At 31.0% G+C, this 25,921-nt stretch overlaps 1 protein-coding gene across 6 annotated transcripts in view; it reads right to left on the bottom strand.

Annotated features, from left to right (window-relative positions):
• Positions 1 to 13,610: 13,610 nt before the first annotated feature.
• The window catches only part of Eip75B (Ecdysone-induced protein 75B), a 180,266-nt gene continuing 167,955 nt past the window's right edge, over positions 13,611 to 25,921 (bottom strand). For 4 of the 6 annotated variants that reach the window (XM_014421138.3, XM_014421140.2, XM_014421139.3 and 1 more), the window contains 4 exons: positions 23,335 to 23,479; positions 17,755 to 17,996; positions 16,365 to 16,758; positions 13,611 to 16,265 (listed from right to left, as the gene is read on the bottom strand). In XM_014421138.3, coding sequence (XP_014276624.1) covers positions 15,178 to 16,265; positions 16,365 to 16,758; positions 17,755 to 17,996; positions 23,335 to 23,479 — 1,869 coding nt within the window. In that variant the 3' untranslated portion in view covers positions 13,611 to 15,177. Of the gene's footprint in view, positions 16,266 to 16,364; positions 16,759 to 17,754; positions 17,997 to 19,234; positions 19,495 to 23,334; positions 23,480 to 24,400; positions 24,431 to 25,921 lie in introns of those variants that run through there. The other 2 variants (XM_014421142.3, XM_014421143.2) reach the window with 2 other exon arrangements.

Below are 25,921 nucleotides of genomic sequence, written 5' to 3'. Positions count from 1 at the left end.
TATTTTATTTTTTTTATTATTATTATTTTTTTTATTATTATTATTTTTTTTATTTTTTTATTTTAGTATGTATGAGATCATTCATCACTATTACCTATTACCCACAACTGTGTGGGAGATTGTAATATCTATCAATAAATAAATCTATCAAATATTTTGAACTTTTATATGCAGTACATATATGAAAAAAATGCTAATTTGTCAATTTTCAAAATTAGACATGAATACACCCTATTTGTTGATACATTTCGTTTGCCAATTTTATTTTCTGAATATGTTTAAATTTTAAAAGCATTCTGCGTGTAAATAGGAAATATATTGTATTGGAGGAAGATTGCCCGGTTGGCGGTCAATAAAAGTATCAAAATAGTAAACTAAAGAAAACTATTTATTGTTAACCAACATTCGCTCCACTTTGCAGGGCTTCGTCAGGGCTGTAAGAATCAAGTTCTGCTACTGAGACCAAAAAACGTTCGTTAACAATAAATAGCTTTCTTTTACTATTTTGATACCTTTATTGACCATCACCCGGACTATCTTCCTTTAATCTATTTCATACGGTCAACTATCTTCTTCCAGTATGACAAATATTATAATTAAACTTCATTCATCCGAATTAATAGGCTTGTTTTGATAGTTTTTATACCTTTCTCAACCGACACCCTTGTGCAACGGACAAATACACTGGATCTGTAGCTGTCCGTTGTTGAGAGATTTTGCTTTATATGGGAGCAAAATCAATACCAAAAAATAATAACGAAATAAAATTTTGTTTTCTTAACCTGATGTTTTTTAAATTTAAGTTATATTTAAACGACAATCTTTACCTGTGATAATTAGCACACTGCACTACATATATATGTGTATGTAATAATCATTGTAATGATATTTTATTTCTCCTGTCAAATAAAATCAAAACGTTTTAACCATTGCCATATACAGGACAAATACAACAGATATTGAACAATTAAATATAGACAGTACAAAAAAGTTGATTAATATTTATAGTGAGGTGAAAAAATTATTATTTTGATGATAAAAGAAAATGCCAATGTTTTTTATGTAAGTCTAAATTAAGAACATGTATAACTTAAAATAAAAATATACATCAGTTACACAACATGTTATATAATCTTCTATGCAAACATTTGTAAGAATAAATTAATAGATCTTAAATGCTTGAGCATTCGAGCTAGGAAAAAACTAACAAAAAAAAAATGTTGACCTTGAAAACTGATTAAATAATTGATGACAGCCTAGTGATTAGATTATAATTCTACAAGGCAGTTAAATTGTTACTAGAATTTTTAAAAAGGCTAACAGAAAAAAATCTCATAATTAGTACGTCCCGATATTTTTAGCCACGATAATTAATTAAATCTTTGTTTTTCTAAACAGTAATAAAATCTTATCTCAGGATAGTTTTTCTATTATATTATTATGATTGAAAAAAAATGTGAACTATGTAATTTTTCAATGTTAAAATTAAATTCAATATATTTTTTTTATAACAGTAATAAAAGCATAAAAATGAATAAATAAATTATTCTTCAATGTTATAATTAAATCCAATATTTGTTTTTTATAAACAATAATAAAATTGTTGAGCCCTGTAAAGTGAGAACTCGTTAAAAATCTTGTGATAAATAACGTTTATCCATCTTATGGTAGTGTATTCTCAATTAATTTTAAACTATGATTTAAATTAATACATTTATAATCTTTAAATTTCTTTCTTGAGACTGGTAAATTTTTTACTAAATAATTAAAAAACACTATCCAAATTATAGTCTCAAATCTAAATGAAATAAATGTTTTGAGACTATAATTTGGATAGTGTTTTTTAATTATTTAGTAATAAATTAATACATTTTAATTATTTTTTTAATATAATCAATTTTCTTAAATAAATTTATTTATACATTTTATCGAAGGTAGCAAGGAATTCTGTTTCTAATTATTCTAAATCCTTATTAAAATGTTTCAAATTTTAGATTATAATAATTTTTATTAGATACACGCATCATTTTTTGTAGAAATCTTTTATAGTTATTATATTTTACACAAACGTAAAACAACATTCTTTTAATTATATAAGATGTTAAATATTTACATTTGTTATTAAGTATAGGAAGATTATTAGTTGACCGTTTTTGAGAGTTTTACATAGCATTTTGAAGTTGTATTTTATTTTAATTTCTGTATTATAAATGTTCGTTGGAGTGGGTAGCTCATTGTTAAGGCACTGTACTACAATGCCTAAGACTTGGGTTTGAATCCAGCAGATAATTGTCTTCTGTTTCACTGTAGGAATAAGTCCAGCCTTATAGCGTGGGTAACCTTAATTCGGTAAAAATTTGGTGGTCGAGCGAGATCTTGACAAAATCACCTCTTTACACAACCGATAGTATAATACTTGTACCAACATACTACATTGCAAAGTATTACACCCCTGACCCTTGATGTATAATAGTGTTACAGTTTTAATTATTAATTTTTAATAATAAATGTTCGATTGGATTACGGATATATTTAATTACTGCTGGAATTAATCCGGGTGATGGATAATCCGTATGGGTGGTGGATAATCCGGGTGGCGGTCAAGAAAGGTTTAAAAATAAAAAGTTAGCAAAGATGTATATTTAAAAAATTAAATTAACTTTGAAATGTTACATAAACATCTTTAAAAAAAAAATGTAAATTCAGTGTATTATTTAAAAAAGAATTTTCATAAATTTATATAGTTAAAACAAAAGAACCAAATTATTTTTGTTAACTTCAATTTAAAACAAAAAATTGTATAATACTTGAATTTATGGACGTACTTATTCTAATCTGTAAAAATTATAAGTAAAATGAAAACTAGGTCTAATAATGATTCAAGGGATGTCCAAAATTAATATCCAGTATAGATGATATTTATAAAAAGGTAAAATAAAAAATATATATTAATTAATTTGGAATAATATAAAATAGTCATTTATTAATATCATTTATTTAATGTTTTACTGAAATATATAAAATTTGCTCTCACATCTTTGAGGTTGATATTCGATATTTTGTAATTTTAGCAAATATTTTTAGTTGAAATGAGTAAAGTGAGCTTTTAGGCATGGGAAATTTAATTTATTCATAATTAAAAAAAAAAAATATCACAAATGGTGAATATAGTATATAGGAAGTAATAAAAAGCTTAATTTTTGAATATATGTAAAAATATTAGGTTGATTGCATCATATATAAAATATGATGTAATCAACCTAATAAAATAACAGTTTTACAATATAGTAAAATTTACTACCTTGTATTTTTGTGTCAATTTTATTACATTATTTTTTAAGGCTGCTTCTTGGTGAGAATATAAAAAAATATTCTTGTTATATTTTGTTGTTCATTTTCATTTAAGTATACACATATCTATAGATTGCATAAAAAGATATATTTTAACTAATTTATTATTCATTTTTTTTTTATGGAACTGGGTAGGACTTTTTATACTAGATTATTATGATATTTACGAGATTTGAACATCCAGCAAAGTTGTCGTACCATCCATGTTCACGCATACTAAGGATTGAAATGAAAATTCGTTTTTGTCCCAATTATTAGACACATATCGTTCATTAATTTAGTTATTCAATATTTATTTCTCATTGAATATTAATTCATCAATAATTCTTATTCAGTGAAAATTCTCTCAATGACTATCATTCATGTTGTCCCTCTTAAGCGGACAACAAGATAAAAACTTAATTAACGCTGTTAATTTTATTATACATTAATTAATTTTAATTATTAATTAGTTAATTTTATTATTAATTTTAGTTTTATTTTATTTAAAATAAAAACTTAAAAACTGATCTCTACCATGGCACCCCTCCATTCCGGACGTGGTCACCAATTTCTTTCCCCATCTTTTCACTCCTCTATAACGGACAATTGTGATAAAATATAAATGGAAACTCACAAACCAAATACTATATTTACAGTTTATTTATTTTGAGAAAAAGTTATAAGTACATGCCGTAATACTTAATATGCCGAATATATTGCCGAAAATCTATGGTAATTAAGAAGCATGCATTTTATATTTTATGTACGTATGCATGTAGTCATAAACTACTGATTAATTCTGATTTCAAGTTACTGAGGAAATGTGCGTAAATTGCAAATCAATGCTCTTACTTTAACTTAATTAAGAACTTAAAATTCTTTCATATTAATTGTATTTTTTACTTAATGTGAAGGTATCAGAATAGTAAAAGACACCTATTTATGGTACTTTGCTGGGCTAAATAAAATACAAGGTGCAAACATTTTAGAATTAACATAACAATTTTTTTTTAATTATTTATTTATTGTTATTTACAACTGTATAACATATATACAACAAGTAAATTTGTTGTAGGTGAGATAGTGACATGATACAAACAAGTGGAGAATCTACCCATTGATAGAACTCCAATAACATTTCTAGAGGAGAAGATCCCGAGGCCATCTTCTTTTCAAACACCTAGGAGGATTATTAGGTAATGAAGGAGAAGCCAGGTTAGAAACAAGTGGATTTGGGTGATTAGGAAGTTTTCCATGGAAGGAATGGTATCTGGTTTTGGCCAAATCGGCAACATATGGGACATTGAGGTCATGATGGATGACTTGATTTGTGACAAAGTAAAGAGCATTAAGGGTTTGGGACTGTAAGGATTGGATTCGGGAGGAATATGATGGTTTAGTGCAGCCCCAAAGCTCAACTCCGTATGTCCAGATAGGCCTTATAATAGTCATATAGATCAGTCTTTTGTAATGGATTGGCAGTTTAGACCGTTTGTCTAGTAAATGTTGTAATAGTCGAAATCGACGAGCTGTTTCCTTTTTTTTCAGTCTTGTATGAGGAATCCATGTCAGTCGTTTGTCGAGATGTAGTCCTTAGTAACGGATCTGTTCGACAGGAATAAGTGGGGTATTATTAAAGGATACTGTTGGACAAGAGGTCATTGGTTTACGACGAAGGGTAAATGTGATTTGGTGGGATTTATTGGAATTAATTTTAATCCTCCAATTTCGGCACCATACTTCAAGGGTGGTGATGTGGGATTGGAGGGTATGGGATCCAATGTAAGGATCATTGTTCACTGACAATAGACGTGTATCATCGGCATACGTGGTGAGGATAGTGTTGGGATGTCAGCTGTGAAAACTGTATAAAAGATAGGATTAAGGATACTACCCTGAGGTAACATAACATTTAAATAAAAAATATTTCAAAACAATTGTTATGTTTATAAAGTATATAGAAAAGAATTAATAATAACAATATAAGGAAATATTCATGTAGGTAGGCTGGAAACGAGTTACTAATAAATGTAAGCAGGTGTGATAAAAGTTTTCAATACTGACACATAGATTGTTGAAGACATCACATTCAAATTAATTCTAATTAATAATAAAATTTTTGTATCTTGGGCTAAAATAGATTTAGCCCTGACGAAGCCCAGCAAAGTGGGGGGAAACCTTGTTTTATAATAAATAGTTTTCTTTTACTATTTTGATACCTTTAATGACCGCCACCCGGACTATCCTCCTACAATCTACTTTATAAGGTCATTATTTTTTTTTCAAGGTTTAGAATTGCATTTTTTTTTAATGCTATACAAATTATACATTTTTAAATTTATTTACGTGGAATCAAACCTGAAGCGACGTAATTCTAATATTTCAGTTTTGTGTTCTTTTTATATTTCCTTCTTCATAACTGACACCTTCGTGCAGCTAACAACTTTTCTTCCCCGTTGATTTCAAAATTTTACTGTTCTAATTTGAAGGTATTCAAAAAATAAATAATAAAATAAAATAAAACAAATAAATAAAAGATAAAATTTCATCAATTGAAATTACTTCCTTTAGACTATTACTTAAATACATCTCAATTTCAGCTAACAACGTTTCGGGCTCCTATAGATAATCATATCCATGTAATTATACAATGCAATTTTAACAATATATTTACATTTTTTATGCACAATCAAAATGTTGACTTTTTACTTTATGGTCAGTTCTGATGAACTTCCTTGAAAAGAATGAAAAAAATAAAAGAAGCATTTTTATGAAAAAACGACCTCTAAATTAGATGTAATAATAATCATTTGGAATCCTGGCCACCTACCAACTTCATCCTAGCTCTTCAATAACAAACTATTCAATTTAAAAAAAAATATTCGGCATTGCTTGAGGCCGGAGCGAAATATTTAATCTGTGTCGTCCCTAACCCAATTAGAGGAGGTGTAGAGGGCTCAACCTTCTGGGAGTCAAGCCAAAGTCTGCGCCTCCTGAAATACCTGGCGTTTACAGCCATTATTGCATCTGTAATGTATCTTGCTAAAAAAAGAAAAAATATATCTTTTTCTCACTTTATTTATTTTTTTCCTGTTTTGGTCTACTATCATCACTAAGAAATCTTTGTAATGGACTAAGAAACAAATTATATTCCCTTCATATTTGTGTATTTATATTTATTAAGATATGAAGATCTTGAAAATCGATAAAAAAAAAAAAAAAAATACTTCTGGTAAGAGCTGTGACAGAAAGACAAAATACAAAAAATTATTTTTTTATGGAATGTAAATAGATTTTCAATCAATTAAATAACAGTATAAAAAAAATCTAACTTATTTGAGATGTATTAGTTGAAATATTTTTCGCTTAATAAAATTGACCATTTTAAGATATTTGAAAATGATATGATGAATGTCAAAGCATCATTAAATTGTATAGGCATTTTTTTTGTATATAGTTGTTTATGTACTCTTTTTTCTACAATGTGATTATGCTTTATCTTACTTATTGTTTATTTATTTTGTTACTTTCCTTTTATTTTAGTTTATTGATACGAAATAAAATTCTTTTGTTTTAAATAGTTTTAAGTTTGTTCACTTTTTGTTCTTCTTTATAATCTTATTTTTTTTATATTAATTTATTATTATGTTTTGCATATAATTAATGTTTTATACATATTTATTATTAATTGAAACTGAATATAGTGAAGAAGAAGAATATATTATAAGATTGAAAAATGATTCGTTTCTGTAATTGGGCGCTTTAAAAATATCTTTTAGGTTTTAAAGAAGTTTTTGTTATGTTATTTTGTATCATATTCTATTTTAAAAGTATTATTCTATGTATAAAAGTTTTATTCTATGTACTCGGTTGTTTATTTTTTTATTTTTACTACTTTATTTTTATTTTCTCTCACCTCTTATTGTTTTGTTGTACGTTCTTCCTTTGGTTTACTAAAGTTTCAAACAGATGTGATTAACGTACTTCTCTCTGATTATTAATTTGGTCCAAAATTTATTCAGATTATCAAAATGTAAAGTAGTATCTTTATTTATCATTTAACATGCTTCTAAATTTATTTTACTTTATTTTTTTTTTTAACGACGATAAATTGATATATTTTAAACTTGAATTTTTCATAGCATAAACCTTTTCAACTGAAGTTGATAATGTTGGATCAAGTGGTTTTATCCCCAGTTTTTTATTGATACTTAAAAAATATGAACGCTAGATTTATTGAACTCATAAATTTTCACGGATATTATTTTTGAAGCTGCTGTAAATATTATTTTTTTAATAATTTATGTTTCCTTTCATCTTTAATGTTGCGAATACCGATTCATTCTTCACAGATCTTGCTAATCTGTGTATTATATCTATTTTTCTAAAATTGGAACGAAGCAGATGATGGTTTTTTGGATAAAAATTATATTTATATTCCTAACGCAAACTTTATACTTCGTTAATATCTTTCGCCAATTAGAGAATATATAAAGTAATTCTTTAATATATATCATTTATTTGGTTTGTTTTCAATCTGTTCCCACGAGGTGATCGATTCTTAACAGTTCCAATGGGGTCGATATTTGACCTCTTCTGAGACCAACGGCCTATATCAAGGTAATTTTTCCCTCTTAGTTTTATGTGTATATATATATGTGTATGTATAAATTATGATCTCTTTGTCTTATTTATGAAGGTTATATATGTATATAATGCACATATATAATTATATAAAAGGAACATGGTCTAGGTGCGGTTAAAATTACTCAAATAGTGAAAAAACTATTCATTATGAACTAGCGTTTCCTTTTTTCTTAAACTTCATTTTATTCCTATTTCTCTAATAAGTTTTTTCCGTCTTTTAGTGTGTACTGTATTTTTTTATTTCTCTTTTATCTAATTTTTCATTTGTTATTATTTCTCTTTTATTATATGTCTAATACTTTGATGCATTACATGTTTATTCATACTTTTCACTGTACATCTTATTTTCATCAATTTATTTTGTTTGTTTTTATATAAATGGTCACATATTTTACAACATTTTAGATATAGGCTGCTTTCATATTATTTTATTCCCTCACTTTGTTACATTATTTTAGTTGTTTGTATCTTTTTGTTAGTCCTGATGAAGTGGGACGTAACGTCGGCTCATAATAAATCGTTGTTTTGACCGCACACGAAATATCTTCCTTTTATTAATCACATCCTGTCACACAACGATCTTTCAATATTATTATATTCAATTTTATTTTATTCCTATCTATGAAGCGTTTTAGTTCTTTATTTATTTTTTAACTTAGGTTATTCAATAAAATTTTTTAATTTACAGAGCCGTGTCCGGGCTCTTCAGCTTTTCTAAGGCTAATCAGGGGTTCCCCGACAGCATTGTATTTATTTATTCATATATTCATATATTTATGTATTTATATATTCATATATTTATGTATTTGTATTCTGATCTCTATCTGTTCCTGATGGGAATCGACTAAAAATGTATGAAATATATTTAACTCAAGGACTATATACCATAGACCCCCTTACTATGGCATGCTAGATATGGATGTTTGTAATTAATCATTTATCATTTGTATCATTTGTAATTATCAATTTACTATGCTATTGTTATGAGGTTGCATACAGAGATTCTTAATTATAAAGTAAAGTCTTGGTTGCATTGGTTTATATTTACAGTTCTATATACATGAGCAAGAATAATATTATGACAGATCATGCTGGATCAATTTCATTAAACTTTAATTATTGATATTATATTGATTCTAAGGTTATCAATTCTACAACTGGCATTCAAAATACAACTGAAAGATCTTACTGATTTTGGTGATTCTCTAAGCTCGGGCGGTCGCAGCGGCGCATCCTTGGTTCTGCATCGCTCCGCAGATCTTCGTCGACTCCTTGCAATGTGCTTCTCTGTTGGGTGGCGTCTCTTTCGGACTCTTCCGGCTGCTCTCCCGGACTTTATATATATATATATATATATCCCTTTTAATATTTTTTACCCTACAATGCCTAAATCCCCCCTAATTATCATATTATGCTTTACATTCAATTTAATATGATGTTAGATTGCAAATTTGAAGTAAATGGAGCTTTAGGCTATATCTAAATATTTATTTATTCATATATTTATGTATTTATATTTATATATTCATATATTTATTTATTTGTATTATGTATCTCTATTGGTTCCCATCAGGAAAATATAAAAATATATATAACATTTATATAATATAATATATTATATATTTTTAACTTTGGAGTTTAGTATTAATAAGTTGGTTTATAATTAACTTAATGATAATACTACTACAGTTAATCCAGGGTTGTACAAAGACACCTTGCAGTTTTAAGCCATATTCTCATACTAATTAATATTCCTCTGGATCACGAGAATCTTACTGAGCAATATATTAATGTTCTAAATCATACTATAATAGTTAATTAAAGTATATTACTACTTAGTCATCGATAATGTATAAAATCATATTAATGTTTAGAATAAAATCCTGATTAAAATCTTGCGTTAAAAGCCTTAATTAATGTCAGTTTTGTTTAAATTTTGTTACGAAACCAACTATCTCTTTATGATATTAATATAGGAAATTAGGAGAGATATTTGTAAGTATTCGCATACATTTATTCGTCAGCAACATAATTAGTATTTACGTACAATTTTCCATATTTTTATGTGATACTTTCCAAAAAAAATATTACATGAAAAATTATAATTTCACATCTGAAAATCATTCAGTTTCTTTTAAAATTTAAATTTACCCCTTATCAAAATGGTGTTACATATCAAAATTTCCTTTAAAAAATTAACTTATCTGCACAAGAAGCTGACATATTGATTTTTGAAAAATAACATTAGAAAAGTGGATATATTGATTTAAAAATATTTTATTCCGTATTATACGATACTTTAGAAGTCTTCCGTATTATCTATATGAATTTAAAATTTAATCAATTAATTCATTATTATAATTCATAAATTTAAAAATAAATCAATATTTATTTATAATGTTCAATTGGTTCATGCCAATTAATTTCATGCCTAAGGCAGACCGTGCTATTTATCGAAATACCAGCTTGGGATAATGAGGATAAAGTCATTGTCGGGGGCTGGTAGGTACAAGGGTCCCTGTGCTCCAAAGAGGGTCCATAAATGTACCTACTTACCTGGTAGAAAGACACCTAAGGAGCTGGATCCACGAAACGGAGCACTTGTATTTACCAGGCATACTCCTTATCTTTAATTATAAACAGTGTGAGGTAAAAGGTAACACGGTGATCCTAGGTCGGCTTCTCTTTTGATGTCCCAAATGTGCTTTATTTTCTCTTCATTTATATTACTTCTAATTTGGAGCGTTACCTGTTTCCCTCGGTCGGCTTCCAACCCAAAGCAATTTGCTGTTTATGATTAGAGATAAGGAGTATGCCTGGTAAATACAGGTGCTTCGTATCGTTGGGCCTGCCCCTTAGGTGTCTTTCTACCAGGTAAGTAGGTACAGGGGTCCTAGTACCTACCGGCCCCCGACAATGACTTGTTCAAATAAATTTAACTCTCATTTCCTCCATATCCCAAGATGCTATTTCTATACATAGCATGGTCATTGGCATGAACCAATTAAACATAATAAATAAATGTTGATTAAATTTTAAATTCATATATATAATACGGAAGACTTATAGTATAGTATAATACGGAATAAAGTATTTTTAAATCAATATATCCACTTTTCTAATGTTATTTAAAAGAAAATCAATATGTCAGCTTAATTAAGTTAATTTTTTAAAGGAAATTTTGATAAGGGGAAATTTAAATTTTGATAGACACTGAATGATTTTCAGATGTGAAATTTTAATTTTCAAAAAAACATTTACTCTTCATAAGAGGATATATTAACTTTTTATAGGAAACTCGTCAAACCGAGAGTATTTTATAACGAATAATTTCATCATTGAATAGTGATTAAAAAAAAAATTAATTAATAAAAGAACGAGAAAGGAAATAATTTCCTTTCCATAAGAAATTTGAATTTAGAGCTGAATCAAATCTTTTTTGAAGCCTTTTAATGGTCATTAAATAGTAATGTTTTAATGGACCGTTAAAATTCAGAAATAATACTCCATTCAGTTAGCATACAAACATAATTCAGTTATTTAGAGCATTTTTTTTTTTTATTTACAATGTAATTTTTCTTTTGGAAAGTATCAGATAAAAATATGGAAAATTGTTCGTAAATATTAAATTTGAAAATAATTATTATGTTACTGGCAAATAAATTTATGTAGTAAATATAAATATTCTAGTATTTTTATCTGAAACTTTTTAATTTAATTACCTAGACATATGAATTAGACCATCATGTAATTGTTCTAAATTTATAGATCTTATTACTCAATCATTCTTACCAATTTTTGAATCTTTAAAACTATGAGAAAAACAGAGTTGAGGAAGTAAAAAACTAGATAACTCCAGTTCTTTGTTTTTCTGATATTTTTCATGGGATGCATACTTTACAAATGAGAATTGGTTCTTGTCAATTAATCTCAATTCTTATATTTTATTTAGCTATTGATTATTTAATTACTTTTACATTAGTTTATTGCCGTTTTAGAGTTTAATTACTATCCGCCCATAAGCATTAGTATATATTTTAAAAAATGGAGAAGTTGCTTGGGGGGTGCGGTCAGTAAGAACATATTATTCAATTGAGGGATCCCTGCTGGCCTCCTTGATTAAGACCTCATACTCAGATCGAAACTTCGGCAGGAATAAATAATTTTTGTTTATTTATGTTCTTCTTACTGACCGCGGTATACTGTATCTACGCCTATCCATCTACACCTCAATAAAAAAAAAAATTGTGTAACTTTTTGGGAGTTATAGATCACTTACTCCATAACAGTTTGTTTGCTACCACTAATTTTGGCAACACTGCGACTTCAGTATTTGAATGAATTCCATTATAGATAGTTTTTAAGACTCATACACTTTTAAGCATGAATAAAAAAGCCTGGTGCTAAATATTTTTAAAAAACGTTAATTCCACTACACTTTTAGATTTAAATTGGTTTAGGTTTAGGATTAAGTTTGTTGAACACATCGTGTTCTATGAAAACTGCGAAATCAGCAAATACTATCAATTATCTATGAAAAATTAAGAATTCTCAAAAATATAAACATGTCATAAGGTTGTTTATCCAAAAAGAATTTTCTAAACCATGTAAACTAGATACGTATATATGTTATTCATTTATGTATTTCCCCTTCTTATCCCCTTCGATTATATCGTAAATAAAATATAAAATTATTTGACTGCTGTATCTGTTAAGTAAGCATTCATATTATAGGATTCTATATCTTGAAATAATACAATTCAGAAAACAAGATTAAACATTTTTTTTAAGGACAGTTTATTACTTTTTAAAAAAATCCTGATGTCAAAAATGTATTTAGTATTTATCATCCGATATTTAAAAAAAAAATTGTTCGTTCTGAATACATACGAATTCATTAGTTCATTATTATTAACTTATTCAATTCATAAGTTCTTTCATTATTTATTTATTTATTTTTTGTTTTAATTTATTATCATTTTAGTATTTTATATTTAGTTGTATTTTATTAATTATAATTATTAGTTTTAACGCTAGAAATCAATTCATATTTTACTGTTCTAGCTTGTAAATCGTATCAGCCTTCACTGCCTCCTAATAATCAAGAGTTTAACTCATATTGCATTTAGGTTTATCATTTATGTATGTTATTTTGGCACCGACCGATATTTCGGTCCAATATAATCTAGTCGGAACATATTGGATGTAATTTTATGAATAAACAAATAGAAAATGCTATTATAGGTTGTTTTTGTTTGTCCAATGAAATTGGAATGAATGAATGAAAGAAAGTAATTATCATCATTACTTATCTCTAATATATGGCAAATTGCAATATTAACAAATAGAAAGTAATTTGATCGTATAGGGTTGATACACCAGTTATTGACACTTGAAATTTCAAATATGCACATAAAAATAAACAATAGGAACTACTGAAAAGTTTGAATTTGTTTTTGGTTTGGCGACTCAAAAGAACCATTAAAAATAAAATTATGTATGCGTATACTTCGTTTCAGTGCCTACTAATGGTATATTTACCCTAATTTTTTTTCTCTTCATTTTGATTCTGTAATTGATTTTTCAGAGAAGGAAAGGTATGAGGATTAGCTTTGATAAAAAAACACTGATTTAATTTCACCAGACATTTTAATCTGAATGTCTCGGAAAAAAACTTTCAAGCTTTACAAAATGAAACTCACAAGCACACACACACCTTACTCTGTGATTTTCTCAATAACAATACACAACAATACGAAACATTCAAAAACTTATCACTGGGCTTATTCACACGAGGATATTCATGTTGCTACATGTAATCAGAAAATAAAAAATATTACTAAAGTAGTTAATAATAAAATAAAATCTAGATCCAGCTTATACACATACATTGGAAATTGTGTCCTGTCCGACAATTGGACATGATTTGTCTTGTTTTACATTTTTTTTTTTCGTTTTTATGCTGGTTATATTATTAAAAAAATGACCCTCTTCAACATCGACATTGGCCCCTTTAATTCCATAGGAAATCGGGGGCACTTCCCGCAAAATACTCTTTTCTCAGCCTTTTTCGAGACCCAGAAAAAAAAAATCATAGGAGACAATTAGACAATAAAGATGCATAGGAAGCCACGCCTGCACTATAAACAGCAAAGTATATTTATATTAATACATTATTATGTTCATTATTTACAATATTTAACACAAAAATAATATAAACTTTGGAGTCCTAAGTTTTTTTTATATAATATATATTATAACTAGAAATTTTTTCTTTACAAAGACTTTATACAATGATTATCAGGAGAAATGGTGGGTTCAACTTGATTTGTTACTGGCCACGTCGCAGAGAACCTTTTGTTAGGAACTCACTTCGGGCTCCAAACCAAAGGCGTGCCTTCCCTTTCAGTCTCAAATACCTCAAAATTTATATTTACAAATGAGGGATTGAACAGTATGTTAAATAAAAGTTTTGTATTAAAATTACAATTTTATCTTTTTTTTTCTTTTTTTTTTTAGTTTTTAAAAATGAATTATTCTGAGAGACATATACGATGAGACTAAACATACACACACAAATAAAATGCAAGCCCCACTATATACGGAAATATATCACATTTATATATATTTATAATGTATACTTAGTATATAATAATTATAAAAGAACATAAAGGATTGGTGCTTAGAGCCTTCTAAAGGAGTGTCCTTTGAGCTTTGGAGTGTTTTCGACTTTAGCCAAATTACAAAACCATTATATGACTGTAGGCTAGCAAAGCCCTTTAACATTGTCACTCCCAAAACAATCTGCCTTTGAGGATAAAATTGAGTACACCACAACAACTAACTACACAACATGTTTAAAACACTTATTTAAAAAGATTTACAATTAAAAGTCAACAGAAAAATAAAATAATTCTCACACGATTATGTATATATTTATACATATATATATATATATTTTTATTTATATATTAAAATAGCTAAAAAAGATTTCTTCCAATAAATTATTTGGTTTGTTGATAATACAGTGTTCAAAGGAAAAATAAAAAAAAAATAAAATTAAACATAAAGGTGGCACCATAAGAATGAGTTCGTTCAAAACGATATACAAAAGTCCCCAAAGAAAAGTATTATATACAGGGGGAGATCACATAAGGGTTTGATTTGTACCACGTTATCTTTGTACTATACAGCAGCCTAGGCTTCTAAGGATAATGCCTTGGGCCGGGGGGAGGGAGGGGGCGTCTTCTTGGAGAGGTTGAGGGGCTGCGTCCCGACTTGGAGCTCCACGAGGCTGGACGTTGATGAGGGGGACACTGAAGGGATGTAAAGAGGTGGAGTTGGGGCGTTCACGATGACGTAGGAGCCGCGGCTTGCCGTCGTCGTGATGACGCTCTGCTGACCCCAACACTGTTCCCCTCGCATGATGTAGCTATGGATGATGTCCGTCCTCTTCATCTGCTCAGGAGTCATCCTAGGTCCTTCCATCAATGACCTCGCCAGAGTGGAATGGGTCATTGACAGCGAACTCGTGGAATTCTGATCTGCGTCAGACTCCTCCTTCCTCAATGCCCGGAACTTCTTGTGCGGTTTATAAGCCTCATCCATGAGTGAGTTAGTATCATACAAAGGTGGAGCTTGAAGCACCCTCTTCAAGACGGGCATATCTTCAATATGGTGGTCTTCCTTGTCTTCTACAGATGACCTAGGCGATGAACAGACTGAAGTCGGTGCACTGCTAGTCATTTTATCAACTTTTTCCGTGCCCGATTCGATCCCCGAGTCACTGGGGGAATCCAGTTTCCTGAACCTGTGTGGTACCTTCATTTCCTGATCCCTATGTCGCATCGGACAGCCAGCTAGTGTGGCTGCCAGGAGAGGTGCGGAAGCGGCATGGCTATGGTATTCATTGAGACTGGCTACTTCACCGGAGCACATGCTCTCCGTACTGGAGACAGAACCAAGGGGGCTCTTGACTTCTTCCATTCCAAGTTCACTACCGGAGCTCCACGTCCCAGGGCTCTTGTTGCTCTCCTCTTCTCCTACCATAGAACCCCACATTTCATGCTGTTGTTCGGCAAGGTGTTGTTGTTCTGTCATCTTGAAAGCGAGAAGTTTTTCACTGTGTAGTGTGTTGAGGGTCCTGAGGTCTGGAATCTTCCTCATCAGTTCTTGGGCGAGACCAGGCTGAGATGGATGGTTTTGGGCCATCATCATGTGGAGGCCAGATTTTAGCTTATTCTGCATCTTCTCAATTAGCTCGGTATTTCTTAACCCTGGGCGATCTAAACAAGATAAAAAATTTGTTAAAATTATAAAATTCAAATATCTAAATAAAAAGGAATTTATGGAAGGATAAAAAAAAGAAAGGAAAAAAAACTCACCAGGTGCAATAACAACAATGGAGCTGAAGAGGCCAATCTCTGGATCTGTCAGTTTGAGCGAATTCAACCTCTCTGCAAAGTCGAACATGGAATCCATGAGAAACCTGGCGTTGGAGCCACTGTGAATGGAGTCCTTTTTCAGAACTTGTCCATTGAGGCAAATCATGGAATTGTTTTGGGTATCAAACATACAGGCGAGGCGAACGAGTAATACTTCAAAGACACCAGCCTTTAGAAGAGTGACCTGATCTTCTTGAGAAAGTAACGAGAATCCTGGGATCCTTTTGGCGAACTCGACGACTCCACGGATTGCAGGTGAAAACCTTTTGGAAAAGTCTTGAAGGAGTTCTTGTTGGCCTGTCAAAGGCTGAGGGTTTGGGTTGAGGGGGCATGCCTGGAAAGAAAAAAGAAATTAACATTAGTCAAACTAGAAACAATATTCAATTAATTTTAAAAATGAAATGTTCTAAAGGAACGGCTATGAGCAGCATTGAGATAAGATGCGGTTGAACTTTCCAGAGTCGCATATCGCTATCAGCGGTGGGTTCTATTTTCGAGGCCAGATATGGGCACCCTTATCTATTGTGGGTTTCCGATGTTTGTCTCTTTCAAGGTTAATGACTGGTACGCTATTTTTCCCGCAAGGGTCCCCGGCCGTCTTCCATTCCCTCCTTCCAAATAACGTGACTAAGTGGCGAGTGGCCGTAGGTGGTCGATGACTTGGTCTAAAGGTCGATGCCCCGCCCAAATCCGATCAACAATATTTGCGACCTCCTGCCATACAAACAAGGTCATCGCAGATTTATGTAACTGGTGGAGGGAGGTTCTGACGATGTGGAAAACTGCGCGGATCTTAGTGTATCCTTGAGCTTGGGTACGTCGCCGGTTGGTACTTGACTATTCCACCGGGGTTCGAATTAACCGGGTATTGGAGGTCACGTTTGAAAGTGACACCATCAAGTGCAACTGTGCGAAAATTCAGATGGCTTTATTTACAGTTGATTGCGATGCGTCGGGAACACTGTTGCTCGGTAAACATTACAAGAATAGCGAAATAATTAAAAATAGATTGATTAAGCAGTGTAGCTAAATATGGATAATCTCGACGTTTTAGATACCACTTTATATGATTTAATTTATAATAATAATTGAAACAAGAAAAAGAAATGAACACGAATAAGCACCCAATTATCAAATCTATAACAGCAAATTTTAAATATTCAGATTTTTTCTTAAAATAAATTAATACGGCAGTGCTCATACTTTTCATGTCATAACCATTCATAACACAGCAATGCAACTAAAATATAGTTAAAACGACTTACTTCTAAATCTGCACAATGTCACATTTAACGCATGAACATGTTTTAACATAAATAAAATAACTCACCAGGGTTGGCGGGGATGCGGTGAAGGAAGGTTGTTCTCTTGCCCTGAGGATCATCGGGGCCACCTTGTCCCGCGTGAAGTCGCAGGTCTCCAGGTGCGCTTTGACGACGGTCCTCAGGAGCCTGGAGTCGTCCTCCAGTTCTGCGGCAAGGGCTTTTTCCTGGCACTTGGAGTTGGTACTCTGCTGCATAGCTGCCAAGATCCGGGCCTTCTCCCTCTTAGGCACGCGGCCGAATCGCACAGCTGTAAAAATAAAAGGGAAGACCCAAAATATTAAAAAAAATCTTATAAGTATCTTTTAATCTGATAATAGTAAATAAATAAATAAAATAATTTGAAAACCTCAAAATATAGAAGTTCAAAAAAAGTCTTGGTAAACGAATTTTGAAATTGAAGTGTCATTAAATGGGTATTTTTCTCTTTAATGATTTACTGATATTTACAAAAAAATTGTATTATTAAAATTTTTAGTAATGATTTAGAGTGGTTTCCTATAAACTTTATATGCCGATTTTAATAGAGTAAAAAGTACACAGAAGCAGACATATTGTCAGTTAGGGTATGGAATGGTCGTTAGGAAGGGCAGGTGATACGGGCAGCTGCCGGCCGTTAAAGGGTCCGCGACCCACTTTCTGCCGCTCCAGTCGAAAGTCGATCCCCGTCGGTGGGATGCCTTTATGGGTCGGGCTCTTTCACTTTCACCAATGAAAGTGGAGAAAGTGGAGCTCGTCGTGGGCCACCTTCCTATCGGATCATTGCTACGATCATATGTATTTCAAATACATTATAGCCAATACAAAGGTAAACAAGATGTAATCCGATAGCCACATAACAATAAACATGAAAGATATTCAAACAAGAGCTAAAAACATATTTACGAAAGTGATAAGTCACTGGCGTCAACATGATACCAGGCTATGAACAAGGTCAGGATTACGTTAATTTATTAAAAAAATTATAATTAAAAGTTTAAACAAAAAAACAACAAACGAACGTGAGGAGAACAAGGCTGATCATTGTATTTCGGAATAATATTTGCTCAACAATCACGATTGACGGTGGATACGGCTCAGTTTGTTTGCATCTCAAACACGGAAAGCCCTCTTGGAGGGATTGTTTGACAAATCTCTGATGAAACAATGCGTAACTGGATCTCAAGTATTGATTGCGGATTTTAATAATTATGGGCTGATAAACGAGTTTGACAGTATTGTCACGTGGAGCTGATACTATTTTTGACAGATTTCTAAATTATGTTTCGAATTGAAATTTGTTTTAATAAGTGAAGGAGTATAAACTAGGAAGAAGGATGTGTAATTGAAAGATGTGAATTGAGAGAGGACGTGTCCGCCAAGTGGTAAGGTCAGGAGAAGGTCGCTTCCTAAACGGTACGGCCTCCGGAGCGCGGCAAGGCACAATGGGACAAGGCAAAGCAAACATAAATTTTTTTTTAATAAGTATATTCAGGAAATGAAACGTACGTGCATTATGGTACTTGACTTCGCCGTTGAGGATGCCCTTGAGAATGGGAAGGTCTTGAGTAATCATGACTACGCACAAGACACTTGAGGTAACGTGTAAACACTAAGATCTAGTAACTGAGTGCGGAGGTAACTGCAGACACTATTTGGCACACGAAGTCACAGGACACTGGTTATACCGTCCGCCTTCGGCTCGGGCTTCTGCTGATAAGAAAGAACGATACACCCATATCGGCAGTCGGACAGCAACTGACTGAGCCCCACGCCGATCCCCTCCCCTAGCCGTTCCCCCTCCACCTCACTACGGCACGCTAGTGACCCTGAACTTGATAGTCGCTATCGACCTACATCTTCCCCCACTGGCTCTACAGCCAAGGACGCCTCTCTTATTACACGCTGTGTTTTACACCAATTCATCCATTCTTCTCTTATATACGCCTTAAACTGTCTACATTAATCTTGAAATTATCGTACCAACAACTGTCAACAATAGATTCTTTGAGAGAGGGATATTTGGGAAACCAGCGCAATTTGTGGCGTCATATTGGGCAACGATTTCATAAATTGTTTTATCATAAAATGTCCGAAATATTATTCAATAGAATACCAGAACTAAAATAAAAACGTTCACCCATATTAGTTACTTTCATTGATAGTGAAACTGAACAAAACGGGCAAAGTAATTTAAACTATCATGACATTTTCTCAAGATGTTCTTAGATATTATCAGATAACACATAAATGTACAAAGTTCACCCAATGTCCCGATTGCTAGCTATACTCTAACAAACAAGTTAACATAATTGTAACTTTATATTTTATTGGAGCTTTTTTAAAGGATTTTACTAAAATCTCCGAAGGGGCTGAAGGAATTGATCCGGTTGGTAGAGAGCCAAATATAAAGGCGTCTAAAACTGTGGAAGAAGGTCAAGCAGAAACAAAGGTCAAAACCAGTTAAAAATATCAGCGTCGCAGTGAGGTGAGTCTAGTTGCGCAATACAGATAATACATTCAAGGTTTCCACATTTGATAAATTATCACAGTTCCTATTACCTGTCTCTAATATATGATACATTTATAAAGAATTCTGCATCCCATATATTACTTCTTACATTTTTTTTTCAGTACAGAACAGGAAACGTTCAAGGAAAGCTCATGGAGGGGGAGTAAAACAAAATTAAAAAGGATGTCCTTGTTTTAAATAAATTTAATGAGAAACGTTTACGTGTCAGCTAGAGGACACGGTTTTGCATAACGACCTTGGCCTTCCTCTCGGGAAACAATTTAAATTCTCAACTCAACTATTGGTCGAGATTCATTCAATGTCATTCATCATTTGCGCATGTAATTATCAGATGTTATCCAATGCAGCCTTGAAAAAAATTCAGAGCAAAATTGGATAACACGGAACATTATGGGGAACTATACTTCCTAAATCGGCACTAAACATCGCTGGTTAATAGGGAAAGCCGGTTAATCAGGAGCATATAAAATTTTAATTCATAAATGTATAAAAGAAAAATCTAATTTTAAATAATAAATAAATAATATATATATATATATATTAATAAATGATGAAATTAATTTTATTTTTACCGTGATACAATGTTTTATTTATAAAGTGAAATATGACAATATTTTTTATATTACAAAATAGTACAATTGACGCCTTAGCGGAATTACAATATGTTTATGTTTCAATAGATTAATATTAATTTTTTATCATACAGTAAGTCATTTAATAAAATCCCTTTTAAAAAAGAGGAAAAAATCAAATGACTTAAATATTTATTATTTTTTTTCAATGATTAAATATTTATAAACAACTGATAATGGTATGTGTATATATTTTTTATAAATTGCTATTATTTCCTCTACATACTGGCTTATACAAGCAATATAGTAAATGGATAAATAACCGCGCAACAGATGAGCGACAACAAAGGGCGGAAACAAACATTGACGGATAGTATTCGTCGAAATGGAGGGGACGGGTGATCAATGAATGGAGCAGAAGGTTGGATCGAACGCCGCTTGGTGCGCTGCATGTACCACGTAGTTCGGGCTACGCTCACCAGGGGCGCTAGCCACCGGGGCCGTATACAGTCACTGACCCCGATTGCAAACCTCTTTGTATCTTTATCTCTTTGGCAACATTTAAGCCCCAGATTAGAATGGGATCAGAAATATTTCTGATATGCGTTTGAATATATTTATATCAACTAAATGGTATATATTTACGATATAAATATTTTAAAAACAGAAAAATTGAAATTTATTTCATTAAGGAACACTAGGCTGCTTATTTTAAATTCTAGGCATTAGTTTCACTTATTTAAAATCATAAAAAACATTAAAATACAATGCTGCAATTACAGATTGAATATTTTATCAAAATCCAATTGAAATTAAAATCAGTGAAAGTTATAAACATTATTATTTGTTGGCGGGAAACGCTCCTTTATATTTATTATAATAATTTTGTGATTACTTTTTTTTAATTCAATATAAGCCAATATATTCATTTTCAGGAAATTATTATTACTACACTAATATGGAAGCATTTTATGTAGGTGTTAAATTTGATTAGGGGACATTTATATAAACTAAATAAATATAAATAAACAAGTTTTAGATGTAGAAGTTTATTTTATTTTTAATTCTTTACTTTTGAGAAATTGATATATTGCCATCTGATTTATTATTCCCCAAATATTTTTGTATGTTTCTAAAATGACTTTAATTAAAAAATAAAAAATAATAATTATATCACAATAAAATAAGTTTTTTTTTATAATATTCAGATGAAAAGATATTGCTTCACCTAATTATCAAATATAAAACAGTACGTTTATTAAATTTTTAAATAAACTCAGATTTTATAGACGGTTTGAAGTATTTAGAGCCGGAAAAAATACTTTGTATTTATGAGGATCTTGTTTTTCTTTTCAATAGCCTAATTTTGGAAAATTATTATAAAAAAAATTAATATGGAAATATCTCATGTAGATATTTTTTTTATGTGTAAAAATGTAGGATTTTACAAGGGAAAATTTATTTTCAAATAAAGTTTAAATGCTTTAGCAGTAGAATTTTTATTTGTAAAAAATACTTTTGCTTTTGATAAGTGCAAATATTAACTTTTGATAGGGAACTACACATAATTATTTTTTGCGTGTATGTGTTCTTTGAATTATTAATATATTTTTATGAGGATTGAAACATAATTTTTAAGACATGAAAATTGAGAATTAAGTTTTTTTTTCATTTCTTAGAAGGATCTGATATGCAATCACAAGAAATGATTAAAATTTTCGAGATTAAAAGACATATAACTTAAGAATTTTTTTATTTTTGCCGGTTTCCAGTTATAGTTGACAAACAAATATTTTTTATTGTTGACGCACGATACAATATTTATAGATGATGACAACTATATTCCACCTCCTCCCCGATAAGACAGCTCACTGAACCCTCGATAGGCTGGAATGTGCCCCCCTCCATCCCTCTCGCTCCCAATCGACCAAGTGGGAGGGGGGCTCGGGGCAACGACCTCACGACACAGTTCTGTTTATGTAAGCCAATAACCCTCCTTCAACTGGCAACACTGGGGCACATATCTAGCTCAGGGACTATCTCACCGTTCAATATCGATACTGCCTCTAAATATACAATCGATTAGCCCACTCTTGTTGAGCGCGAAGGAGGGGAGGGAGAGATTATTTTAATAAATTTTACTTATTTAAATCATTACACTTTTATTTTTTTATAGTGATTTAAATAATTTAAACTAATGTCAGTTAAATTTTTTAAAAAAAAGAAATATAAATTGTTATGGAAAAGAACTAAAAGTGAATTCTTGAAACTGTCAAAACAAAATAATAATAAGCAGTATTTTAAAATTTTAAATTAGATTTTAATATGCAATAATAATTTTGTTATTACATTATATCCTAACCGTTCTTAAAAATTACATTAAGAGTTATTTTTGTTGTTTTTTTATTGTCGTTGTTTTAAAAAAAAAAATCGAAATATATCATAATGAAAAAAACAGGTGGGATATACCTAAACAAACAAAAATAAAAAAGCTGATCACTCACCGTCCCTGGACATTCCGACAGCTATGCACTTTTTGAGCCTGCAGTACTGGCAGCGATTCCTGTTTATCCTCAGGATGGAACACTGCTGGTTCTTCGTGCAGGGCCTGTACTGTATCTTCTGCTGGATGGATCTTCTGAAGAAACCCTGAAACGGAACATTGTCGTCACACAAGCAGCCCATGTCGATGCGGAGTGGGCGAGAGCTGGGGGCCGACTGAGCTGAGCCCCGTGGCCCAGTTTGGGGGCGTCGCCCCGGGGAAAGTGAGGCTGAGGTAACCATTACACATCCCGGCCCCACTCCTCCTCCGGGCCCGTCTCGACTACTATTGTTGCTCTATTAATATCATTATTTTGGGGCCCTGGAACCATTCATTTGTTAAAAGTATACAAACCCCTGAACCAATCAAACCCTATTTTAAAAAATCACAAAAAAGGAAGTACTCCCTCCCTCCACAAAAAAAAAAAATTAATGATATCAAAAATTATATCTAACGCAAACTGTTTATGATGAATAAAAACAAACTACAACCACTCAGTTCATATTAAGGTTTGAATGCCCCAAATAAATGAAGAAAAAACACCCAAAAAGGACCTTAACCAGTAAAAAAAAAGTATACGGAGATATTTGAAATTATAAATATTGGCCAACTTTAATCGTGTAAATTGCTCTCTTGATATATATGTATGCATATGCATATATGTATACACTCACATGATATTAACTTAATAACAAGAATTCTTAATAAATAACTAATTTATATTAAAAAAATAATCAATTTAAGGAGGAATCAGTAGCTTTCAAGGTATACATATGATCAAGAAAAAGTATATAAGAGAATGTACACAATAGGTTATAAAATTATACAAGTTCGGTGATGATAAATAGCTGTAATAAGTTTTAATTGAAAATATTTCGAAACAGGTTTGATACAAAAAGCATAGAAAATATTATGCAATTAAATATAATGCTTTATATTTAATTTTAAAAAAGTACTGTTAACATGCTTCAGATCAACTAACACTTTTGCTGTAATAAATACTGTTAAATAAATAATTATCTATAGACCTGAATATAAACCATGATTGCAGAAGCGTTGAGTACAGCCAATCAGAAATGACTGAGAACGAAACTGCCCTTTATCAACACATGTCATTTTAATCCTACCGAATCCGAGATAAGAATACTCATCGATATTTTTTTTTCCTCTTTACTTCCCTGGAAAGGTGTCAAATTTTTTGACACGAGCAGGAAAAATATAGTAGCGAAAAAGATAAAAATAGAGGGAAAAAATATGTGAAAAAAACCCACTCAAAATTAGGTCTGATCCGTTTCCCCCACTCCAATCTTTGGGCCACTCGAGAGAGATAAGAAGGCCAATACACCTGACTGATAAGTCGGTAAATAGTGATAAGCGGGCGATGACCCCAACGTGGCCCAGATCGCGCTTGCGTAACAGCTCCCCCACTACCTCTCTTTCTTTATCTCCCTCTCCTAACCTATATAACTTGCTTAAATATAAATAAAAAGCAACACAAAACAAATAATAAAAACTTCCTCTAAATCTTGGATCAAAAAAAAAAATTATATAAAGTAGATTCGTAAGAAAATGAACGATATTGTTTTGGTTATACAATTTTTAAAAATGAATTATAAAAAAATCACTGTTTTGATCAAATAAAAAATATTCAAACATATTTTTATGAATTACAAAACTTAAAATAAATCGTGTAAAAAAAGGTGTGTAAAGAGGATCACGAATAGATAATTTAAACTCAAGTGTACTCACATAAATCTTAAATGACATTATTAAATATATTCTTTTATTATAATAAAATTATTAGTTAAAAATATTTTAAAATTGAATTTTTATGTCTTTAGAAAAGAGTTTTAGTTAATCAAAGCTAGCTAAATATTTAAACAGCCACGAATTTCTCGAAAAAAATTAAACTAAGATTTAAAAAACGAACATTTATGAAAAGAGAAAATTATTCTAATATTAAAGTATTTTCATAATAAGTAATCCATAATTGTTTTAAAATTATCATTTATTTTTATTTGGTAATAGTAGCATTTATTGATCTATATATTTTTTTGTTTAAATAGAGATAGAAATAGAAAAGAACCTCTCTATTAAAACATTCCTAGACACCGTTATGTCTGAGCGGGGGAAGAAATGGCTCAAGAATGGTATCGTTGAGGCAGGTCAGTAACATAGGATCAAATTTTTATTTAGAGTAAATATTTGAATTTCCCCCATTCACATATATTTCTTTAACTAATCATTTGCATAAATAAATATTAACATAAATAGTCTCTACACTGCTGAAGGATGATTAAAAAAAAATGAACCAGGCCTCATATTAAAGATTACATTGCCATATGGGAAGATTACAAGAGTGGCGGTGATGAGAAAATTGCAATGGGACCTGGTAAATGCCCAGCCTGGACTGGTGTTGTTCACCCCGTGCTCCCATTTCACAAAATGGGTCACCAGACTTTCGGCCTCAACACACCAACGCCGCATCTTCGGGGCTGTCTAATCCGAATAACATGTTCAGCTAATTGTTCATTATTGGCGGCTAATAA

Source organism: Halyomorpha halys, unplaced genomic scaffold, assembly GCF_000696795.3.
Source record: "Halyomorpha halys isolate HHAL.00 unplaced genomic scaffold, Hhal_1.1 Scaffold305.1, whole genome shotgun sequence".
Lineage (NCBI taxonomy): Eukaryota > Metazoa > Arthropoda > Insecta > Hemiptera > Pentatomidae > Halyomorpha > Halyomorpha halys.
This window is presented reverse-complemented; position numbering and strand designations above follow the sequence as displayed.